General features: G+C 41.6%; 1 protein-coding gene across 1 annotated transcript; it reads left to right on the top strand.

Moving 5' to 3' along the window:
- The first annotated feature begins 4309 nt into the window (after nt 1-4309).
- On the top strand, nt 4310-25142 carry RND3 (Rho family GTPase 3). Its single transcript, XM_054972072.1, has 5 exons — nt 4310-4683; nt 5458-5545; nt 17968-18077; nt 20062-20196; nt 24485-25142. The coding sequence occupies exons 1-5, from the start codon at nt 4534-4536 to the stop codon at nt 24734-24736; spliced, it is 735 nt and encodes a 244-aa protein (XP_054828047.1). The 5' UTR covers nt 4310-4533; the 3' UTR covers nt 24737-25142.
- Nucleotides 25143-25361: the final 219 nt, after the last annotated feature.

Here is a 25361-nt window from a genome sequence, read left to right as displayed (position 1 = left end):
CTAACATATATATGCTGCTCTTTAGACCATTCAAAGCACTGTACTTGCTTTACCTCTATAAGACTGTGTAGTAATATGGAGAATGAAAATGATAGTTCGTCTAAGACCACAAGGAAGGTCATTGCTAATGGAAGATTTGAAGTGAAGACTTCATCTCTCACAATTCAGAGCACAACACTGAACCCCTTCTTCCTACTGTCCTATCCTTTTTAGATCTTACCTTGCGTATACAACAAATTTAATCTTTACTTTTTGATGTAATTTTTTTTTAATCCATGCATAAAATTATGTCCTGCAGCATTTCAGTGAAGCTTCATTGTTTGGTAATTTTGGTAATTTTTGTTTGGTAATTTTTCATATGCTTGGATTAAATGTCAGTTCTGAAACAAATGAGTCCAAATGATATGCAGTTTTACTCACATTATTAACACACTACCTCATCACAGTGAATCCTTGATGTGGTGGATGAGAATAAAAAGTGGCAATAGAAAACTTTTGATCAGTAAAAACCAATACAAGCAATAGCAACAAGAACATAAACATAATAAAAACAATAGCAATACAAGTCAAAACCCTTCAAATTAGCAGCACTCGAAGAGCAAGATAAAGAATAAGCATACAATTAAAGTAGCAGCAATAAAAAATAAGTAGTAATACCAGCAAAATAGATGTTTAAATTAACCACTAGAACCCAAGGGGAATAATAACAAAGACATATAAGAGGTTCTAAACCTAGAGTGTCAAAAAGGAAGATCCTTTTCCTTTGAGGCCATCCACCTCACCTCAGGAAGTATCTTTGTGCTACATCAAAAATTCTGTGAAACCTATTTTACTATTCCCTACCAAGAATATTTCAATCATCCAGCCAAAAACAATATAATACAAGTTGGTGATTACAAACATGAATAGCAAAGAAAAGAAAGGGTCTTTTTAAAGGAAAAACATCTCTAAAAATGATTACAACTAACTGACACATTTATTTATCTGTGTGTGCATGATTTGTTAATAGAAAATAAATTATAAATGACTCAGTTGATTTTTAAGAATACACTGTTTGATCATTATTATAAAACATAACTAAATACAGGAAAATAGATGGCAAAAATGGAAACAGATTTTCTATCATCCATAAGGTGGCTGGTGCCCCATTCTGTAATTTTAAGTTATAGATAATGAAGAATTTTCACAGCACTTTTAGGATCGCTGTATATGAAATTATGTGTGATCCTGCCATGGAAGACATGATTTGTGAGTTTAAGCATTTATTTTAAGTCTGTGAACACAACATAAATTGACATTGTGTAGCACAGCAACCACCAGGGTAATAAAAAGGACACAAAACAGAGCAGACCAGAGACCATCATACTAATGGAATCAATGCTTAGCCTAGTATGTACATCAACCGTAACAATAACATGACTAAGAACAACATATGGTGGCAAGAAGTCCCAATGTCCAAGAAAAATGTGTAACAGCATGGACAGATGTGTACTGCGCTGTGTATTCCTTAGAGGAACTCATGTGGACAATGATGGCTGTATAAATGTGTGTTGTGTGTCATTAAGTCATTTCTGACATATGGGTACCCTATGAATTAACAACCTCCAAAACGTTCTATCATTAACAGCCTTGCTCAGATCTTTTAAAACAGAGGCTGTGGCTTCCTTTATTGAATCAAGCAATCTCATTTTGGGTCTTCCTCTTTTCCTACTGCCTTCCACCTTTCCTAGCATTATTGTCTTTTCCACTGTCTTCTCAGGATGTGACCAAGTATAATAGGTGTTATGGGACACCTATTTCTTTAAACACCATCCATACCTTTTTATAATCCACACAGTCAAAAGCTTTGCTGCAATCTATAAAAGACAGGATGATTTTCTTCTGAAAATCAGAGTTAAATGGGATCTAGGGCAGATGTCACTACATTCGGAATCAGCAGATATATATTAGCAGTGGGTAAAGCGGGAAGCATAAAACTCACAGTGTGGCAATGAAATGTCTGACTTTTGGCTCCGAGCTTATTCACATAATCATCTGGATGAAAAATGGCCACCTGAAACTGCTGTGTACATTGATTGCCTTATCACAGTAAGCTCATTGTGTGTAGTCCTTCCTGCCTGCGCACAAACAACCATAGTTTTAAGCATGCTACCTCCACAATTCACATTTTGTAGTGTTTGTGATAGTGTGCATATGGCTAACCATATGCAGGAACGCAGTTCATAGTCCAATTCAAAACACTTGTTTTTTGTCCTGATAACCAATGTTTTGATGAAACAACCTTAGGAACTTAGACATGAAATCACTTCAAGAGTGACCTTTCAGGTCATCATTTGATCTAGAACCCAGTTTCCCATTAAATACAGGTTAAGAGAACTTGTGAGTGAGTGAGTGAGATGCCAGTTTGCAACTTTCCTGCAACATCTGGAACAAATAGCGTGCAGCGGAAATATAAGAGCTACTTCCTGGATGGGGTATGACCAGCCCAGCAAGTCTTCCTTATCTAAGGTCTGTCCTTCCTGTTTCCTTCAGCTACACTAGTGTGTGCTTGTGCTCTTACTATCATGTCAACAATGTAGTTTTTAAAGTTCTAAGTAGGAATTCACCCTTTCCTTTAGTTCAAAGAAACAGAAAACAGTTTGTCTGCTGACGTGACTGAATTCATTCGGTGTATAAGGAATGCTTTTTGTTCTCTAATAAACAGCCATCTGACTCACATTTTAATCAGAATCACATTTTATGGCTGTTTCAACCAAACTGATTTGGGTTCAATTCAAGATTAGATTCAGCACAGCAGTGCAATGCAAACCACTGGACATCAGGTGCCTGACCAACTTCTTGCCTTCTACCTCAAACTGTGACAGAAGCATCCCTCCACTATTTAACCCTAGCAAGTTTCCCGAGTTCATATCCCTCTTCCTGAAGACCGTAATTCCAATATCTATAGCCTTTTCCCATACCCCTCCCACCTTGCAACCATTTATAAGATTGTACAGCAGTTAAAGAAGCTGAACTAGGATTGGGGGTCCTGGGTTCACATCTGCATTCTGCTATAAAGCTCTCAGTAACAATGAACCTACCTAATAGGGCTGTTGTGAGCATCAAATGGGAGGAGAACCAAGTAGGTTGCCCTGCGCGGAGAACCAGCAAGATAAAAGTGCTTACCAATAGCATACCCCTCTTGGTGTCCATTTCTCAGACTCAGTGACCATCCTCCTTTCCCTTCCCCCACACACAGTAAACAACCTCCATGGGTGAATCCACGGACCCAATTCAGCCCATAACCCATGCCTCAGTTCTTCTGTTCCCTTGGACCTCTCAACAAAACTCAGCAGTCACATTTCCTACACAGCCTTCCCATCCAGCCACCTTGGGGCAGCCACTGCAGCCTCTCCATTACGCAAAACGGTCCTCCCCTTTCCCCTTCCCTATCTCCCGGCCTCCCGTTCCCAGCGTAGAGTCTTCCCAGCCTGTTTTCTGAAGACCAGCCCCGCCCCGCGCGAGCAGGACTCCTGTGCTTTTAACTTCAGGCAACCATTAAACAGGTCCTAGCCGGGGCTGCATCGCTATATAGGGGTGGGGAGATCTCAGCCTGGAAAATGTCACCTACCACGCAACTGTGCTAAATTCCCGTCTGAAACCCACCAGCCAAGCTTCCGATTCCCTCCCACACTATTGAGGCGTGTACGCAGGCGGCCACGGCGAGAACTGCCTTCCCAAAGCAGGGCGTCCCCCGTTTCCCCCCCTACGGGCTCTAGCGGAGTTTGATGGCGAAAACCTGCCTCTTCGGGCAGTGGTAACATGGATAAAGGGACACGGAGTCCCAAATCTTTGGTTGCTCTCTGGCCTGGGGCTAGGAAGAAGGCAAGCGCTCTGCACGCGGCCAGAAGTCCTCCTTTTGATCGCCGCGCATATTCCCAAACTAAAATCCTGTTACTGAAAAGTATTCAACGTGGGCTACCCGGAGACTTTGCGGAGCCTTAACAAAAGCTGCCACCATAAAAGTACGCGGAAGTAAGCCCCATTGAAATCAACGGCGCCTACTCTCGAGGAAACATGGGCAGGACGGCGCGAGGTGCGTCGAGCCCCGTTATCCTGGCCATTCAAATCACTTCTCGGAGCTAACCCGGCAGAGCCGCCTCTCCGGAGTTTTGCTCCACGACGGCCACTTCTCCCCTAGAGGGCGCGTTGCGGCCGGCCCAAGCCCGGCACTGGGGCCGCGTTTTTCAGGCTCCATAAAAGGGCAAGAGGCGGGCCGCTCAGTCGCGCTCCCGGAGCCGCGGATTGGGAGACGGCGGTGCATATAAGCGCCGGTAGGGCGGAGTGAAACAAAGCAGTCTGCCAGGAGCCGGCTGGAGTGGAACGCAGCGCTGCGCGCAACTCGGCGCGGCGGGAAGCGGAGCTGTTGAGCGAGCGGCGTCTTTCTTCATCTCTCTGGGGTGCTCGAGTGTTTCTTGGGTTACTTGATCTCCTAAGCGGCCGAGGCATTGTTTGGGTTTTATCGGAGCAGAGGCAAAGACTAAGGACACCTCAATGAAGGAAAGAAGAGCGAGCCAGAAATTATCCAGCAAATCGATCATGGATCCTAATCAGAATGTGAAGTGCAAAATAGTGGTGGTGGGGGACACCCAGTGTGGCAAGACGGCGCTGCTTCACGTCTTCGCCAAAGACTGCTTCCCCGAGGTAAGGCTGAGACTCGCTGGGTTTGAACGCACTTTGTGGCGGGGTGAAGGTGATTTAACTTCCCGAGCGCCCTCTAAACTATTTTCAAAGCGGATTTTTAGAACAGTTTCACTGAAAGGTATTCGCACGGTTTTTTGTGTGGCGTATGAACCCCGCGTGGATGCTGTTAATGCGGGACAGAACGCCAAAGAGAAGAGGAATGTATAGTTTGTAGTCGCGTTATATACCCTACCTTAAGGAAATGTCTAATTCACGTGTGAATGAGCCCACTAGAGTCCTCTTGAATGGATTTGCCTAGTTTGGAATTTACAATTGTATAAGGCATTTTTTTATTTGACTTCAGTGATGTCCCTGTTTTTTCCCCAAGTCTAATGTGCCTGGCATCCATAGTGGCACTTGTGAAAAATGCCCCCCAAACACCTTTTGTAGGGCATGAATACACGTGAATGTTTTTAATACAGAGCAGAAGGCAGAAAAGCCTGTTTTAAATGAGATGCACAGCTATAATAAAGGAATTGCATTAAGAAAATATTTCATTTATATCCCACCTGAGTTTTGAGGGAGTAGTAAAAAAAATCAATCCTAGAAATTCAGTGGAACAAGAAATTATTTACTTGTCTGGAGAGGCTGTAATAGAAGACTGGGGAGAAATATCTCTGCTTGCTCCCTTCTCTTTTGTTAACTCTTCACCCACCTTTCTTAAATTTACAAGGTGGCTATTCATGTGTGATGAAGTGCCTAACCCTGTGCTTTTCTCCTTTTTTTGTTACCCAGAACTATGTCCCCACTGTGTTTGAGAATTACACTGCCAGTTTTGAAATTGACACACAAAGGATAGAACTCAGCCTCTGGGATACTTCTGGTAAGGGACTTGTGGCGTAGCAGGAATGTCTGTTCTGTTTCCATGTCATTCGGGTGACTCATATTGATTTGTATGTAATTATAAGCCATTACTAAAACCTCTATTGTTAACACCCTCTGGATGAATAGCTGTTTGACTTCCTTGAGCTTTTGTGGACTTTGCATAAACTCTCAGTACTTTTTAATACACAACTATTTCTACAGTGGGATGGTCTCATTTACGTTACCTGCCTTCTACCTCCTACACTCCCTTCCTTTCTAAAGGTTCTTGTACTAATCAGCTGAACAGATGGGAGAGGGTTATTATGGCCTGTCGTGAGCCTTTCATTTTAATATTTGTCACTGCTGCTGTGAAACTCAGCATGTGTTCTCCTTTGATTATGCAGTGATTATACAGAAACAAGATGATGAGTAGCTAAACAAATATCTTAGGTTCTAAGAGTCTAACTCGGAGGCGAACATTTTATGTTAGGCTAATTCTTACTAGGTTTGGGTGTCCACCATTAAAAGCCTAATCTGTTTCCCAAAAGCCAAGAAGGGCTAAATTGAAAATTGTGAGTTCTAGTTGAGCCTTTGGCTCATGTGGGTAGGGTTTGGCTGTGAAAGTAGCAGGGGGTGGAAAAGCTTTCAAAACCGATCATAAGAAGAAAAAGGAAGGAGGTTACAACTAGAGACAGTAGTGATTTAATTCTCCCCCCCCCCCATGTTGCCTCCTGCCCAACCACCTCCGGTAGTGCTGTGCCCTGAATCTTTTTCAGTTGATTGCCTGTTCCTTATCTCTCCTTCAGGAGAGCATCTTTATGGTGCTTCCTGCAGTAGGAGTTTCTGTGATTTTTACTCTTCTGCTCCTTCTGGAGTCATGTGTTATGGCAGCAACAATGAGATGAATGGAGGAAATTGAAGGGGGGGATACTTTTGCCAAGGGAAAGAGAGACTCACAACACTGAGAGATAACTATCTCTGCCTTGGCAGAGGACTTGAAACTTGTGTATCATGGGCTGCTCTTATCCTCAGAGTGTGGCCCAAAGGCCAGTAATTGGCTCCCTCGTGAATTTAATGGCATGAGCTAGCAGGATGGTGTTCACAGTTAATGGAGAACACATGGCAAAGCATAGCATACAATTATGTATATTGTAGAAAATACAAAGGGGAGCTGTAATGTTAAACTGGGATCTGTTGCTTACAACTGGAAAACATTTTTGGTAGGGCCATCAGGGGCTCAATAAAATACCTTCAGGGTCCACATCTGGCCTGCTAGTTGTCCGTTCCTGTTCCAAAAGATGTCTGTTCTGATTGTGCTTGGTTTTTGGCAGACATTAGGGTATAAAGACAGGAGGCTAGTTTACACTGGATGAGGAAAGCAGCAGTTGTGTAAAGGAATGAATTGGCTAAAGAATGTAGCTCCAAAAAATAAGGAGCCAGAGAGTATCCTAGAGGCCCATTCTCAGCAGAGTGGTATTCTACTAAGCAGTTACATTCTACTATGCCCAGAAGTTCTTCCCAAGAGAACTGTCTCGAGGACATAACCAATCTAGCTTCCTTCCCATGTGCTGATTGACGGCTATGGAGATAGGATATCATGGAGTTCAGGGCAATAAATTTCTATGCTTATTAATGGAGGAAAATTAACATGGTCTGTTCTCACTGGAGTAAAGGTAGATTAAATATCTGCTGCATGGAAGAGCGCAAGAGTGTTCTCAATGAGAAAGAGACAAAGGAATGTGGGGAGTGATGAGAACAGCTAACTAGAGAATGTGAGAGCTGGCTATCTTCTCCTGAAGAATGAAAATACCGTCAGGGAGTAGACCACCCAATGTGGTAACAAGCCATCCAGGGAAAGAGAAGCAAAATATAGCAGAACGTTGTCCTCTTTTAATTTTTTTTAAAAGAGAAAGTGAATTGTACAGGTATCGGGCAGTGTTTCTGCATGACATCAGCGAAAGCCCAAGCACGCAATCTGCTTGTGGCACGAAGGGAAGTTTTAACAGCGATAAATACTGAAGTGGCAAGACTCTGCTTGCCTTGTAAATCCGGCAACACTTGTACAGCTCTTTTGAAGAAACCACAATTAAGTTCTTTCCGCCTTAGCAGACCTCAGAACACATTGCTGCTGTTGGCATCATTGGAATGTTTGCTCCAGATGTGGATGACAGCTGGAGGCTGGCCGTTCTGCTGCTTTTTTTCCCTTTCTTTCTTTCTTTCTTTTAAAAAAAACCCTGCTATGGAGGAATGTGTGCTGCCTTTTTCTCTCTGCAAAGTCCTTTGGAGTTCCTCTCCCCTCCCTGCCCACCATGACTGGGAGAAGAATGACCAAGAAATAAAAGCTCTAGGAAATGCATTAACAAGAGAGACCTCGTAGCACTATAAATAACACAAAGTGAACTGTAGGCTGTGACATAGAGTGCTATAAAACCCAAGTCTCTTCAAATAAACAGCCACAGACCTAAATCGGCTCTGAACCTGAAATTTATAGGAGTCTCTCTCGCTAAAAGGCTGGGTTATTTGAGGTTACTCTCCAAAGTTTTAGCGTTCCCATTTGTAATGCAGCTATGGCATTGGTTTTGGGGCTTTGTCTGCACAGCCGTGCATAGGTCACAGTCCTAAACTAAATGGGCAGATCTGAATTAAGTGGGATGTATTCTGCCTAAACACGTTGGGATTGCTTTTGCATCTGGGTGTTAGAAGTTTCTGAGTGAGTTTCTAATGTATTGTTTTCTGGTCTTGAGATAGAGCAAAGCATAGACTCTGTTCCAGGCAGGATGTCAGAGAAGTGACCTCAAAGAGGCCTTCAGAAGATACAGCTTTTTATTTATATATATATATATATATTTAAAAAAAAAACTAGTTAAGGATGTGATCCATGGAAACATGGATTTTGAAATCTTTTGCTTGTCTCAGAGGGGGAACTTGTGATTGCTCCCATACTGTTCCCTCTAGCTCAAAGAACGAAGTGTAACCCCTGCTGAAAACTGATGGTGACTGAGAGCCAAACTACAAGTGACGCCTTACACAGGTTGGACACTTGTCAGCTTCCCTCAAGTTTTGATGGGAAATGTAGGCGCCTTGGTTTTACAGCTTGGCTCTCCATTACAGCTGCAAGACCAGGATGCCTACATTTCCCATCAAAACTTGAGGGAAGCCGACTAATGTCCAACCTGTGTAAGACGTCACTTGTAGTTTGGCTCTGAGGATCTCTACTGGTATAAGTCAAGTGGCTGGACCTCATATTGGCATGGTAGTTTCTCAAGACTGGCTCTGTTGGCTTATTAAGTCAAGATATGGACAGTCTCCTCCTACACAACTCTTGCTTTGGCATTTTGATGTTACTATGTAGGTCACAGGTGCAATGACTGAGTGGGCTGGAAAGATCAGTGAAGGTCATAGGCATGCAGTGTTAGTGCTTATCAGACTATCTGTAGTTAGGTCCAACCCTATTAGACTATGAAACTGGGGTTAAGATAACAAAACTGTTCTTCAGCCCTTAATTTGAACTAGAAATTCCTGTACTTTGCATTTGGGGCAGATGTTGGAAACTATGGAAGATGACTATTATTATAATCATGCTCTTATAGCAATCTTTGGCTAAGAGAAGGGGATATGAGCCTTTTAAAATATAGAGCATCCTAGATTTTTTTCCCCAGGACACGTCTACTGTGCGTTGTATTAGAAAAGGAGATAATGGCTCCATTTAATGATGCCACTTGGGAGGTGCTACCATTTAAGGTGCAGTTTAGTTGACTTTGATAACAGTATGCCCAAGACATTTCAATATGCCTTTATTAGTCTCAGGCATAAATTTTTAATCCTATTAAACAAGTATGTCTCCTTTTAAATCATCATGTGTCTTGTGTGAAGGTTCTTGGATGACTGGCATCCTCAATTAACTGAAGTTAATTGAACTCTATTTTAAATTTCTCCATTTTGGTGAAGGCAAGGTGACTTTTCTGTTCTGATTGAAGAAAGTCAGCCTCTCAAGTAAGATGCTGTATGTGCAACTATGACCCAATTGCAGCTTACTGGCTCATAAGCCAGACATCTTATCTTAGTTGCCTCCCTAAAAACTTTGTGGAGTCATTCTAGGACTGGGCAAGCAAAACAGACTAACACTATTGAAAGGTGACGGGGCAAAGGTGGCCAACTTTTTTTTTAAGCAAGTATGCCACAAATAACATTTTTGAAGTCGCTCCACTCTCCTACCAGTTCTGTTGATACAGTCATATTTGACAAAGGTCTCAAAGTGCTGAGTAGTGGACTGTGCATAGGGGGTGGGGGCTGCCCTGATGTGCTTTTTTAATGCACAAGGAAACTTTTTTAACGTGCCACCCTTCTCTCATCGGCAACCTAACTCTGTAGAGTCCACTCTTCCATCTTGGGATTCTGCCCCCTTCTTCTCCGTATTTGCAGACAAAGGGTCAAGCTCTGTTCCTGGAGAGGAAGCAGAAATATGGCATGGGATAACCATGCAGGAGTTCAGGCTTGTCTACCATAGACAGACCTGCAGGCCCACCTGTTTCAGGCCACAGAAACCCAGCTGTTTGTGCAACGTGACCCCATGTTGGCCACATGTGGTGTAAAGCAACAGAATGGAGAGACCCAGTATTGTCAGGAAGGAAACTGGTTCCAGAATCCCTCTTTTTGGACAGAGTGGTGTGTGATAAGCATATCTGCTTTTAATAAGTTCTTTAAAAAGTTTTCTTTACTAATAAATAATTGCTAAATTTAGCAATGCAGGTCTGTTTACCAGTATTTTCTCCACTTTGTAGTATCTGTAGCATAATCGACTGTAAACGATATATAATGTTGCAATCAGTGAGCTTTTGAGGTCAATGAATTTAGCATTTTCATTTCGCAACTCAGAGCAACTTAAAGCTCTATCTCATGCAAACCATAATGACCGTTTACCTGTTTTTGGTTTCTGTTAAGTATATCTGATCAGACCTGAAACATGTGTTATGTCTTCTCTCCATTAAAAATTGCTTTTTTAAACATCATACTAAAACTACACAGGTGCTCATTAAACCATCTATGGTTCTGACCATAATCTACATCTGCTGAGGTCACTGTACAAGCTGTACTATTGAGGAAGCTTTGACCGGTGTAGATGTAACCTCTTTCTGTATGGGTTCTATGGGGGCTAAATTAGGAACTAAACTTGCAATACAAGTTAAGAAATTCTTTAAATCAAAACCTCTCAATTGTCAGAATAATACAACTAGATTTTTATAATCAAACGCATGGGTGCAACAGAAAACAGAAACTTGCAGCCAATCACGTCTTTGAGTACAGCCAAGTAACTGGTTGTCTCTTGGCGCCAGTCCGGGGTGAGCTTTGTCCACCTTTTTGGGTCCACCAAGTGCCATAATCCTTTGCCACAGTCCTCTTGATTACAGAAACAAACAGGAACCCTGGCTTCAGTCTTCATCTTAGAAGTTAGAGCCCTGCAATAATGATTCCAATGATTCTAATAACAAACTAAATATAACACGCAACCCACTTGTACTCGTTAATTTTCACATACGTGTTTCCAGTTACCTTATTCAAGGTGATAAGAGCACAGAAAAGTTTATCAAGCTCCCCAGCAACCAGCCTCTTTTTCTGCTGCTCACATCCAGACACTGACTCTGCCCTACTGGGCGAAAACTACTCGCTCCCGGAGGTTACATAGACTTCAGCTGAACAGAATCAACAGGAGCCCAAATCCTGTTGCGGTGTAATTATGTTATGTGATTCAAGCTAGAAGAGCTTCAAAGCACGTTGGTTTGACTGTTATTCTCATGTTAAAATGGTTCCTAGATTCGGGACTTTGGCCGTGAAGCATTCAGTAGACCTCCCAATATGTGGGTTCATTCTTGTAAATGGAATATTTTATTATTGGACTGTGGTTCAGATTTCACGGTAATCAAAGGCATTCTATTCTTGGAGATATAATCAATTGGGAGGGAAAAAAATAAGAGATTTCAGTCTGTGTAGTGTTAGAAATGGACCCAGTCAGTGGGTGTGAGCCACTTAATTTTCTTAACTCCCATTTCTTGGAGAAAGATTAATAAGGATCTGAACCAGAGGCCCTTGCAATACTAATAGGTTGAAATCTCATCGCACTTCCTCTCTCTTTAAATTGTAAATGTCATCTGAGTCTGGTACATGATCAATACAATTGACTTTATCCTGGTCCTGAATAGTTGATTTTTTTTAAAAAAACAAGCCACCAAAACTTGATTGGATTCATGCACTTGGTTTTAATTACTGAAATCTAGAAAATGACCACATAAACTGATAATTGGTTAGCTTGTAATGTGGAAGTGGGTGATGGTGGTAACAAGACAGCCTTTCACTTGTAGGTCACCAGCAGATACTTGACGTAAAACCTAAACACTAACCCCAGGTCATTACTATCTATCACAGCAGTAGACACAAATCAGTCACAAATGGAAGCTGTGGCATTTTATACTGCTCTGATGACTAATGCATAGCGGTTATGTCAGTCTCCATGGTGAAACCCAAACCTACGTGGGGAAACAATGAAGACTTCATGCTGTGGCAGGAAAACTCAGGTGGGAATTGAGGTGTACCGTCCATTACAGTAAGCATTATGATTCATCAGGGCACCTTCATGTCAAAGATCCCACTTATTTAGTGCATGGGGGGATACTTAGGTATGCTTACAGTTTCAAAAATCATCATCACGGGGCATCTGCACTACAAGATACGTTGGCTTCAAAGTAATATAGGAAGTTTTCACAAAGAACCTTGGGAATTGTAGTTTGAGAATATCGAAGGTCTTTTGAGATTCTTATTTGCACCTACACTCCCCTGGGGAGGAGCATGTCATTGCTTAATCAGCTTAAATCTGCCCATGGATAAATATCAGACAGTAGACAGTAGTGTGTTCGCAATAGAATTACTCAGTGAATAAGAGATGTGGAACTAAATTTTAAGTCAGTAATTTCAGGATATGATGACTTGGCACCTACTGTGTCTCTGAGAATTGCTATTGAACCAGATGGCATGGGCTTTACTCATTTCAGGACATTACAGGAGACAGCGTTCTGATCTGGATGGCCCAGGCTAGCCCAATCTAATCAAATCTTGGAAGCTCAGCGGGGTCAGCCTTGGTTAGTACTTGGATGGGAGACAATCAAGGAAGTCCCAGATCACTAAGCAGAGGCAGGCAATGGCAAATCACCTGTTCGTCTCTTGCCTTGAAAACCCCGCAAGGGCACCATATGTACGAGTTGAGGGCACTTTACGCACACGTGTGCATGCACGCGCGCACACAAAAAGTGGAGCTCCTTTATGGCCCTTCAGTTGGAAATCTTCGTTTTGGTGATTCCAATGAAAGCATACTTTTGCTTGTTCAAAACAAATAATGCCTTTGAGAATTTCACTGATTTTTAAATGGACAGACAGATTTGAGCTAATAAAGAATATGTGAGCCAAGCTTACAGCAGAAAGAAGGTGCCTAGAAGCAGATACTCCCCCTCCCCCCCATGGCTGTAGTGGCATTGAAAGCATATTGCCCATTCTTGTGAAGGTTTGTTGGAGTTGCGGTGATTACATCTGCCTTCAGACTGTGCATTTTCTGTGCTTGGGCAGGGTTTCAAATTTTCTTAAACCAGCTTGGGAGAAAGAGATGGAACAGAGTGCTATTGAGATGTATTGAAAAGGGTCTGTTTAGACTTGGTGCACATTCCCAAGATTCTTCAGGCGCTGAGGATTTTGTTCTGGTAAGGAGATTGGAATGATGAAATGCCCTATTGAATTCAATCTCACAGCTTTGTTCCTAGTTGCCCTCTTATTTGTGCAGTGATAAAGGATTCCACTATTGCTGATGAAAGAAACCAGAAAACACATTTCTTGTTAGGGAAGCTGGTTGTATGTGATCTTAAAGGATACGCATTAAAGCCTCTCATTCATTCCCTTACATATTTTCCCAGAGGAAATAAAAATGGCCAGCTGCTATTTTTTCAGTCTCCATTGATTTGAGAATTGCATGTACTTGTTTTAACATGCAACAATCTAAGGAAACTTCTAAAGGTAATTACAGATCTGGCTGTGCTATATATGCGGTGTATATGCATGTACATATAAGGTATGTAAGATCTCCTGAAGAGGAGTGACTGAGCACTTAGGTATGTGTCTAAGGAATGGTGTTTTTTCTGGGTGAGGCTCTTTACTCTCCTCTTGAGCAAGTGATGCCTCTGTCCACATTTTAATGATCCTTAAAAGAAAAGGGCTGGTCCTGCCCATACCTGTCTCTTGATGAGAAGGGAAGGTGGCACCCATGCCCAGAGCTTAGGGATTGCCATGGGTGGAAATTGCTAGGTGACTGAGGCCTACTAGATGCTCTGAAGTGTTAACATAAGTCAAATCTTTAACAATCAGAGAACATACGCTACTATGCCAGTGGTCACCTGCACAGCAAATAGACAGATAAATACTGTGCTTGCTGTGAAGTTCCTTGTTGGACCAAATTGAATGTTCATCTAAACCAGGATTTGGGTTTTAGTAGTGTGAGCTTTTCAGGGGGATCTTGTTGCCCAACCAGGGCATACTCCAAGGACATTGCATTTAGCTATTCATGAAGGCTAGGTCCCTCTCCCTAAATCTCAAACATCTTTCATGGTGATTCTTGTTATGAGGCTAAATCTATAAAGCACTCTAAACATTGAATATGAATAATAAAGTATTATGACAACTAACTTTTTGGCGGAGAGGAGGGGACCACTGCCAGTCACAGAAGCAGGTTCTTAGGGATGGAAAAGGGAGGGAAATCCTTTGTATCACATTAGCTTTTATATAAAAATCAGTATATCAGTTGCAACTTTTTCAATGAATTCTCAAGGATATTACAAGCCATTCTAAGAACACTTCTCATGGATACTGCCCACAGTTTTCTTCCCGAAAGCACTGTATCAATAGCAATAGACTAAAGACATACTACTTTGCACAATGAGAGCTGGCTTGTGGAATTTAACTGTTAGGAGGAGGGATAATAGCCATTGTTTTTGCTAGATTTAAAAGCAGGTTGGAAAAATGTATGGAGGACAGGTCTTTTGCTGATCATTAGCCATGGTAGTTGAATGTGACATCAGGCCTGTTTCCCCACATCCTTAAAATAGCGTGACACTCACCAAACGCTTGTGCCACTCCAAATATGGAATCATCACTGCCTGCCTCCGGGTGACGTCAGAAATAGCACGAGGAAGCCGCTAGGTTTGGTGAGTGTTGCATTGTTTTACAGACATGGGGAAATGGTCCTGGTTCCAGAGACAGAATGCCTCTAATTGTCAAATGATGGCGGATTCTCCTGTGGCATCTGTCTAGCCGCTGCAGGAAAGAAAAGAAATAGACCATGCTGATCAAGCGCAGCTACTCTTAAGTTCATACCTGCCCAATTGCCTCTGGCAAAAAAGTCTCCTCCAAAGGGTTCCACAGGGAAAATTTTTCCTTATAGGCTTCAAATAGCTAACATCAGTATGGTCAACTAGGCTTTTATGGACTTTATTTGCAGTGCTGTCTTCTCCCAGCAGAAGACAATGAAACAGCTGTTAGTCCAATCCCCTTTGATTCCCTGGAAAGTAGGATGTTGTCAATATATTTGCAAGTTGTCCAAAATAACTGGAAGAGATGCCAGCCTTAGTACTGTCTCAGTAACTTTCTCTTTCAAAGTCTGCTGTCTCACAGATGCCACTCCTAAGTCTACTTCCATTTTGCAAAACTGGCAGGAGGCATCCAAGATAAATGGTGAAATCCTAAGCAGAGTTACTCCAGTCTAGAATGGAGTGATTCTGCTTAGGATTTCAGTGAAGACCTTATTCTGTTTCCCATGCCTGTGCTGGGAAATAAAAAAAAATGCAGTACTTGGGAAGAAGAGACATCATCATTTCCTGCTGTGGATTAAATAGCTTGTTCAGCTTTTAAATGTTGTGCTGTGAGATGAACATTAAGTTTGCTTACATACAGCAACAACTTTTTCAAAAACCGTTTGCGGGGGGAATACATCGGGCACGTGATAGGAGGCTGTGGCAACCTTGGAGGGAAATCTCAGATTGAGCAGGCTACCTTCTGTTGGCTAATACTTCATTCCATATGTTCCTGTTTCCTTCAAAACCAACATTCCTCAGATTCTTTCCTTGTGGTCTTTGGCTGGACTCGACTCTTTTAGAGAGAAGTTCTCTTTTGCTGTTTACTTTACTATACCCAGTAACAGCAGGGAGTGTTTTTGCAAGGAAGAGGCTGTGCTGCAGATTCCTTCTAATCCTGTTAAATCATAATTTCTCTGCAGCTTTTCTGTTTAATTGTAAACACTTTGAATGCAACAAGCTCCCTAAACCAGTGAATGAATGATATTCTATAAATACTTTGTGCTGCACTTGCTAACCCAAGTAGTAAATACATAGTGAATAGCAAAGCTGCTAGGGTTGCATTCAGTTATCTCAGGTTCTTGGGAACCATTTTAAAAATGCTTAAGCCAAAGGTAGAGGCCCTGATTCAGCAAGCTTTTTAGCCTCCCTGGAGCCAGTTGAGAGAGAGCGAGAGAGAGAGAGAGAGAGAGAGAGTGATCCAAGGAGGGGGGGATGCTTTACCCAAAGACTGGTCCCTGTAATGAAGTATTAGCAATTCTAGCAGTTCATTAAACCTTAGGAGCTTCAAAGGTTTTTTTAATTGACGTATGAGGTAAAGATGCTACTGATATGATAATAGAGGTATATTAATAGTTATTATAAATGTATGCAGGATCAGGCCCTATGTATATGTCAAACAGTAGGACTTGTTAGGACAGAGAAGTGTTGTGCAGTTCTAACCTATATTCCAGTACTGCTCAACTTCTAGCTTAGAGTCCCATCAATCAAACCTGGTGATTGCTAATTAAGCCACTCCTTTTTTTTTTTTTGGTCTGTCTGGGAATGCAAGAACAAGACACTTGTTGAGCTGTGTGGACCCCCATACAAGGGGGAGGCAGGCTTAGCTTGCTGAGTTTCAAGATGGAGAAACCTGACTGTATTTCATTTATATTCCATCTTCCCTAGAGTTCATGTTGAGATGCATCCATTTTCATTCTTTTGTGATGTTGTACTGTTGTCAGTTTCGACTCTCCTTGTCTATGTTGCCATCATTGATAGTTTCTTTTAGACTACTGGCATGCCATTTTAGAAAAAAAGAGCTAAAGTTGACGTTAATTTGAAAACGTTGGTGTTGGGGAAAGAGAAACAGGTGTGAAAGTAGAGACATGGGTTCTTTTCTTCACAAGAGAAGAACAGATTGAAATGAGGTGTTCAGCTTTTACAAGTGCTACCTCATGGTATTATATATGGAGGTTCTCAGGCGCCGTTTCCTCCAGATCCTGAGAGGATCCAGACCTGCTTAACTTCAGCAGGATTTCTGTCTTGTGTGTCTTCAGCCACTTAAAACTTCATTGCTGCTTCACAGACAGTCCAGAGCGGGGGATAAGCATGGTCTGAATGACTGTTCTGGAGGTATGTTGACTTGCAGTGTGTGGGTTGGATAAAGATACTGGCAGGCTTGTTGTGCTTACAAAAGGCAAATAATTAACTCTTGGCAGGGTAAGGTAATATTTATGGATCAAAATCACAGCAGATAGGACTGCTTGTCTTCCATGTTTGTAATCTCTTCTTCTTGATGGTTCAAGTACAGTCCTGCTAAACTTAGTTACCTTTTCTGACACGGAATGAACTTGATAAAATGCACTGATCACCCAGATTCTAAAAGGTGGGCTTAAGATAACCTGAGTTTTTGGCTCAGAGTTATGATCCTAAGCAGATTTACACCTTTCCAAGTCAATTGAAGACCATAGGTTTAAAAGGGTGTAAATCTGCTTGGAATGGCACTGTTAGGAGTGTTCTGGTGTTTTAGAGCTTTCTTTGAGACTAGCACATCAAACAACTTCTTGAGGTATAGTCACTGTATTAAAGTTATCTCATGCCTTCTAAATGTAAGTAGCAAACTCTTCTTTAAAAAAAATAGAAGAGATTTCATAGGTTGGTTTGCAGTTATGAAATTTCAGGAATAGTGATCATAAAACAGCAGTCAGATTCTTGGATTGATCAGAAGGATTTCAAATTTTGGCCTTCCAGTGAAAACTTGATTGTTATAGGAGGCCCGTTTCATTGGAAAATGTATCTGTGAAACAGCTCTTCATGTGCAGCAGATCACAACATGCACCAGTTGCCGTTGTCTCTATATCACGCTTCTTACAGAAATATTTGGCAGTAATGTGGAGAATGTATGCATGGCCGTAGTTGATGTATGTAGTGGGCCTGTACAAAAAAGGCTACCTATCTTGGCAAGAAGGAAAGAGATGTAGCCTTCAACTGTAGATTAAAGTGTTGTAGCACAGCTTTTGATTTAATAGGGTTTCTTTGGCATCTATGTAATATTAACCAACTTCACTTATTTTAACAGGGTCTCCTTACTACGATAATGTCCGCCCCCTTTCCTATCCAGATTCTGATGCGGTCTTAATTTGTTTTGACATTAGCCGTCCAGAAACACTTGACAGCGTACTGAAAAAGGTAGGTATCTAAGAATATCTGCATATCAAGCTATGAAATGTCACTACTTCCATCTGGGCCTGTGATCTTGGAATAGTGATTAGTGCGCAGGTGTGTTGGCCATAAATTCAGGTATGCTGGACTAGGACAGCGTGGTTGAGCGTGAGTTTTCTGAGCGTGGGTTTTCATATGTATCCCTTCACAAGGTTTAGCAGTTTAATTCCTATGGGGCTTCTGCCCTGGCTACTGATTCAGATTTACACGTTCTTTGCATGTAGATTCTAGAACCCAGAAACTTTTGAAGAAGCCAAACAGCAGGCCTAGGAACAAATCTGCTTAAAAACTTTTATACTCCCTTTCTCATTAAAAAAAGTGAACTCGAAGCATTTGCTTATGTTTTGGTGAGCAGCCCATCCAATACCACCAATACTGAACTAGGTGGACCAGTGGTCTGAATGGTATAAGGCTGCTTCCTGTGTAATCCCAAGATAGCCCAAAGAAAACCTAGCTGTTAGTATTGACTTGTCACATACTTCTTGGTGAGTTGGAGCCAAGGTCTACGTGACCACTGACATTCAACTGGAGTCCAAACCTAATGCCTCAAGTCAAACTCAAAGCCCTTGGGTGTTTCTTGATGTGCTAAAAGATGGATTAATTTTTTTGCATTTTTATGCCTGTATTCTTCCTTCCTTTCTTCCTCTTCTTTCTGAAAATGAAGGGAGAATTTGTTTTCTGTACTGGTTGGCAGATTTCTGTCCCTTTGTCCAGTTTGGAATAACAAGCTAACACATTTAAGTAGATGAATGCAGCCATCTACCCCATGGATGCAGTCCATTGCAGTTGAGCTCTGCACAGGGCATACCTTAATTTCATTGTAATTTCATTGTGATTTTGCTGGATTGCATCCAACATACCCAGTAATACATACTGGACTTCCTGCTGACCTGATACTTGAGTAAATGTGGTGGTTTTTACATGCAACACCTCTGTAATCAGAGACAATATACTCTTGGCATTTATGTTCAAGCTTTAACCTTTGCAAGTTACTTTCACACTGTTCCGACTAGTCTGTGGATGTGAGATGTAGCTGAAGACTATAATTTTATCTAAATATGTAGCTTGTTGTAGAAGACCTGCTTGTAACATGACATCTGAAAAGCTGTTTAAACTTGCTTCCAGCAATACCCACGATGATTATATGTGTTGTTCATTTTGTAGAATCAATGAGTCACAAGGAAGGAGAGAGTAACATGTGGTGGCAGCCTAGCTATCTAGAAGAGATGCTACATTTCATGTAATGGCTTCCTCTCCCTCCCTCACCTCAGTCTGTGGGGGATAGGAAGGGAAGGATATTTGGAGGATTTGAGCCAAAGTAGTTGGCGACAAAGACATGTAAGACCTGTTTTGACAAGGCAAAGTCTTCCTCTGCCTCAAAGAAGGTAGAAAATAATTAGGACCATAAACTTGCTGGTCTGAAAGTCCTTTCATTTTCAGTCCTCCAACTTTCATAGAAGGAAAAGAACCATTTTACATAAGTCTGCACATGCTTATATGCCCATGAGTGGATTATTATGCAAAAAGGGGACTTCAGTCAGGTAAAATCTGCAAAGCAGCTCAGGGACTGATAAGAACCTTCTCCATTGCAAAGAGGTGGCAGGTACGGAAGTTCAGTATCCATTTCCTTTTCCTGTCTGTGAACATCTGGGGAAGGTCTTCTACTTATCTGCAATTGAGGACACCACCAGCAAAAGCAACATCTGCTAATATTCAATACTTCTTCTAAAATATCCATAAATGTTATGTGAATAGATTAGTGTATAAAGATTGTAACCTCACAATAGAGCCATCTGAGGTGTGTGGTTTTTCTGTTTAAAATACACTGTCAATCAAATATAAAGCGTTTCATCCCATGCTTCTCTTCAAATATTAAAACTTTTTATAAATGTAGACACTAGGTTCTCTGTTCTTACGGCACCAATATATTAACCAAGTCATATTTTTACAGTGGAAAGGTGAAATCCAGGAATTCTGCCCCAACACCAAAATGCTTCTGGTTGGCTGCAAGTCTGACCTGCGCACAGATGTTAGTACATTAGTAGAGTTATCCAATCACAGGCAAACACCAGTGTCATATGACCAGGTAAGTGCTGTACTAGATTTGTTAATGATTGATATTACTATACTGTAGCCATGTGTATTAGCTATTTTCCATTGATCACCAGTGTTCATGGGCTTGGACCCCACCAGCTTAATCTCTCCTAATGCTCCTCATGACAGCCCCCATACAACATGGACTTTGTCTTTGAAGGTCCTGTGATCTGCAACACAGCCTTTCTTTCATCCGTGTAAAAGCTGGTTGGATCCAACCCATTATTTCCACTTACAGTCTGAACCTTTTAATTTGGCACAGTGGCCATTTATCTGTAGTTGGACAACTAGGTTCTGTGATACAATATGAGTCCCTTGCTTGCTGGAAGAGCAGGTCATAATACTCTACAGATTGTAGTCTTTGAGGGAAGAATCCCATAAACAGAGCACCTGATGTGATATATTAATGTTGAATGCCTGACTTGGAAGTGATGTAATTTGCATGGTGAAAAAAGAGCCCCAAAGCTTGTTCTCCACAGTTGCAGGCCACACTTCTCCAGACCAAGAAAGTCCTGCATTTGATTGCCCAACTGATTCTATAACTCATATTCCATTCACATCTGCCAGTTTTAGGCTTATTTTCCTCACCTCTTGTCCAAACTAATAATACAACACTGGGCATAGATCCATCTGGCTTCACCCTGTTCTTCCTTCCCACAAAGAAAGAGAAGAGAGCCCAGTCTTTTTTTGTTCTGCTAAGCAATAAAACAGTGTGGTGCTGCTCTTCTCAAAAACTATGTGAATTTATGTGTATATACAATACTCTCTCAAACTGGGAACTGGAAATATGAAATTGATTGCAGCCCTTCTTTGCCCCATGGGATGGCAACATGAACCCTTTATGGCATTTACTTTTTGAATTATAAAGCTCCTTAAAACTAGAGTCCATGTTAGAGCAACAGGCAAATTGCCTCCTCCTAGGGTTTTATTTAGAAGAAAGCTCCCCTTTAAAAACGGGGGTGGAAGGGGCTGCTTCCAAGTAAAACTGTGACACTTGCAGCCAAAACATTCTTGTGCTTAAAGTTTTCAGCACATATTCACAATTTAATTGACTAGTTTTATAATGTTGGCTTCTCATATCACAGGGATAAGAACATTTTTACTGTCTGGCCTCTTGGAACTTGATAAGGAATTCCCTCTCTAAAAAGAGGGAACTGAGTTAAGTGCAAAAGTTGCTCCTTTTCTATTCCTCTGAGAGCAGAGCCTAGACAAAGTATTGCCCTCTACTTCTAATATGAATAGTAGTCTTCCTTGGACTGCTCACATGCAAGGCATTGTGAGCTACCTCAGGACTTCAGTAGTTCCTTTGTGCACCTGCAATGTCAGCAGTGAGTTCCATTGCATCTCCAGTGGAAATGCTGACAGTAGGCAACGTTTAGCCTATCTCAGTTTAAGCTAGGATGTTAAAATTTAAGAGAGACGACTGCTTCTCCTTTGTTCCCGATGTGTTTCACAATGAACCTAGTAGAAAGTAGTAGAAAGATTCATTTCCTGCAGCAAAAAGACAATACACCACTTTTAGATCCATTTCCATTTTACATCCACATCTTCAGTGACAGGGAAGCCAGAAGGTGATGGTCAGACAGGCCCCATTGATGACAGAGAAAAAAGACAGTGTAAGGCCTCAGACTAGAAGGTCAGACTTCAAACAAAGCAATGCTATAAAAACACAAGACTGTTGACAAAGCCTAATGTTTGAACTGGCACATATCACAGTGACAGGTTAATTTGTCCACTGCCTAAAGTATAAAATGCATTTCCATTCCACTTCTTGTGTTTACAATTCCTCTCTACACAATTTCCCCTTGTCTTGTTTCCTGGTATGCAATGCCTGAGGTATTTCCAGACCTCATTCCATCATAGGCTGAACCCCAAGTTCATATACAATCATTTTAGGGAAATATTTAGCCTAGGGAGGATTAGAAAGGCCTGGAGGTACACCATGGCTTGTATCTTACAAATTGTCAACAGAATGCTCACTACTTTTCCTCCTGAGCTTCTCTCCACCTCTGCAATCCATTTTGTCTACTTGGACAAAGAACCACATGGGCTGGAGGACTGCAGTGAAGTGAGATAAGGGGAAAGAAGTTGTCCTTTCCCCCTTCTGGGCCAGCATAATTTCACAGAATGCACATCATGTTTCTATGACTAGGAAGACCATAGACTTGTTGCTTTCTTGATGGAGACTCCCAAGAAGTTTCTAGGCCTAGTCTTGATTTAAGACTTTAGGGTGTATCCCATGGCTACAGCCAAAGTTCTCAAAGGGTTACGTTTTGTGGACTGAAACAAAAACTTCCAAAATAACCTACAAAGCAAGCGTATCCACTACCCTTCTTTCCAATATAATGAAAGTGAGGTTAAGTTCACTCATTGGACATTAATTGACTAGTATCTTCTGAAACTATCTGTTGACACAGTGGCAGAAAGACATGAAAAGTCATTGCTTTTAACGCATGTTGTTAGGGGCTTTTTCTGAATACAAAATTAGCACCAAATTCCTTGTCTTCAGTCTCAGTGAGCCAACTCAAAATTCCATCTCAATTTATCTGAACATCAAGTCTCCTGGAGTATCTGGCTGCCTTTCAGATCATTCCTGTTAAACAGGATATTCTACAGTGCTGAAGTACACGAGGTGTTTTGTTATGTTAGTGGCAAATCTTTGTACAACTTTGTATGAGGTAGGCAGCAACAATTCAGTCTGTGTTTAAAAGGGCTATGAGTATCTCTTAGCTTTACTTTGAAAGCTTTTGGTGACTTTTAATCAGCTGTAAGTGGTTTAGTGGAAAAAATTAGGAATGTAGTCTTTCAAATGCTGTTCAAGATTAATCACAAATGATTTAATGAGAGAATTAAAAGTCTGGTTTAGAAATAACTTACACCATACAGTTGAATCTCGCCCTGTTTCACCACCAGTCCCATTTTCTTTGCTAAGCTATCAGTGGAATGGCATTGCTGCTACCTCCATCCTGAGCCTGCTTACCAGGAGGGTGGAATAGAAATACAATAAAATAAATAAATAGTCCCAGGACAGTCCTAATCTAAAGCCCTGTAGCTAGTAGAGGCTTGCTTACCTATCATAAGCTGCTGGCTTGTCAATAGTTCCAGTCTGGAATTTTAAAGAATATTTTAAAGAGACAATAGTTTCACTTGACCAAACATGGCAGGACTTCTTTTTCAAAGCTGGTTGGGTGGGGGTAAGGGGAGGTTTGAGGGGTTTTTTTAAAGGCAATTACTGGTTGCCATTTGATTGACTTTAAGATATTTGACCAGTGTCAGGTAAAACAGCCTAAATCTACATCCAGTTTAGCTGTTGGACAAACATCAGATACAGCCATGGTGAAAGCAATATGCAGCACTTGACAAGTAAGATGACATTTCTTCAGCCATGCTGGATCCTTGTAAAAATACTTTTCACCCACTGATAGGCTAAAAGGCTGCCATGTGCTAAATAGTACCAAAGAGCACTGCTCCAGGATTGTATAAATGGCTGTTGCCATCTCCTTGTCCCTTCCCTAACTTCCCCTGCCGGAGCTGTGCATTGCTTTTGCTAATGAAGAGTGGGCCCTGGGCACCACTATGAGGGCGTTGATTGTGACTGTGGGACATGCCAGTTATTGAGACCTTGGTCTGTACGTAATGAAGTGCCTGTGGATAGGAGCATGCTGTAAACACTGTTGGTTTCTCCTTCTTGAATGTTCTTGCTCCAGTCCAGTTATTTGAAGCTGTTTTTGAACATCTCGGTTCCTCCCTTGTACCAATAGGCTGGTCCTATGCATGTAGATGCCAGTGATCAAATTTGCTGTGGGAAGACCAGCTGTAGTGGGAACAATAAACCTAGGCTATGGATACCTCTTTGAGGGGTGAAACTAAATCTCAAATTGCTCTATTGTCGAAGGCTTTCACGGCCGGAGAACGATGGTTGTTGTGGATTTTCCGGGCTATATAGCCGTGGTCTTGGCGTTGTAGTTGTGACACTGTGACACACTGACACTGACACCTGTGACACTGAGAAATCTCTGTCTTTTGGTGCCACACCTCTGAAGATGCCAGCCACAGCTGCTGGCGAAACGTCAGGAACTACAATGCCAAGACCACGGCTATACAGCCGGGAAAATCCACAACAACCATAAATCTCAAATTGCTTTTGCATCATAAATCATCATGTATATAAATTGCAGTCAAGACTTAATTGTATGATTTGCTATGTTTTGTGTGGCTTTTCTGTATGGCTTTTTTGCTGACCATCTTCTGTGTACTTCTCCCTTTTCCCCCTCCAACAGGGTGCCAACATGGCCAAGCAGATTGGAGCAGCCACTTACATTGAATGCTCAGCCTTGCAGTCAGAAAACAGCGTAAGAGACATTTTTCATGTTGCTACCTTGGCATGCGTGAACAAAACAAATAAGAATGTTAAGCGGAACAAGTCACAGAGGGCAACAAAACGAATTTCACACATGCCTGGCAGGCCGGAACTTTCTGCAGTCACTACAGATCTGCGAAAGGACAAAGCTAAGAGCTGTACAGTGATGTGAAGGAGCCAGTTTTGTAATGGAGATGCAAAGGACAGTGTAATGGGTGGGATGGGCGAAGACTTGGTGAGAAGTGCCCAGTGAAAATGGTCTATTGTATGTGCACGGGTCAGTGCTTAAAGGCCGTGGTTCACCTTCTGTATGCAAGAAACTATTCTTGGGAATCAGTAGTTAGAGGAAGCATTGGAAGAGATGGATTCTGAAGAGACGTCAATGTTGCTTGGATGATATACCAAATAACGAAGGAAACTATTTGAATGTGCAAGAGCAATGAAAGGAATGGTAGTACCTGAAGAAATGATGTCCTGGCGTATGCTTAATTTTTAGATCTGTTTTGAATACCTACTTTGATTTTGATTACATGTCAATATGTTGCTTTCAAAAAATAAATCGAAAATATTCCTACTTTCTCTTCATTGTGGAACTTGCCGTATAACATATTTTGGTTTTCCCAAAGAATATGGTGGTTTATTTCCTTCTAGTTCATCCTTTTAAAAAAAACAAACATGAGTCATCAAGAAGAAACCCAGCTTTAAAACTCTCATTTCTCGAATGAGCAGAAAACAAAAGGCAGTTATGAAAATTATCTTGAAAAGAGACGAGAATATCAATATCTGTTCTCAGATTC

This window comes from Eublepharis macularius, chromosome 2, assembly GCF_028583425.1.
Source record: "Eublepharis macularius isolate TG4126 chromosome 2, MPM_Emac_v1.0, whole genome shotgun sequence".
Lineage (NCBI taxonomy): Eukaryota > Metazoa > Chordata > Lepidosauria > Squamata > Eublepharidae > Eublepharis > Eublepharis macularius.
The sequence above is the reverse complement of the archived record's forward strand: the minus strand, read 5'-3'. Positions and strand labels throughout refer to the sequence as shown.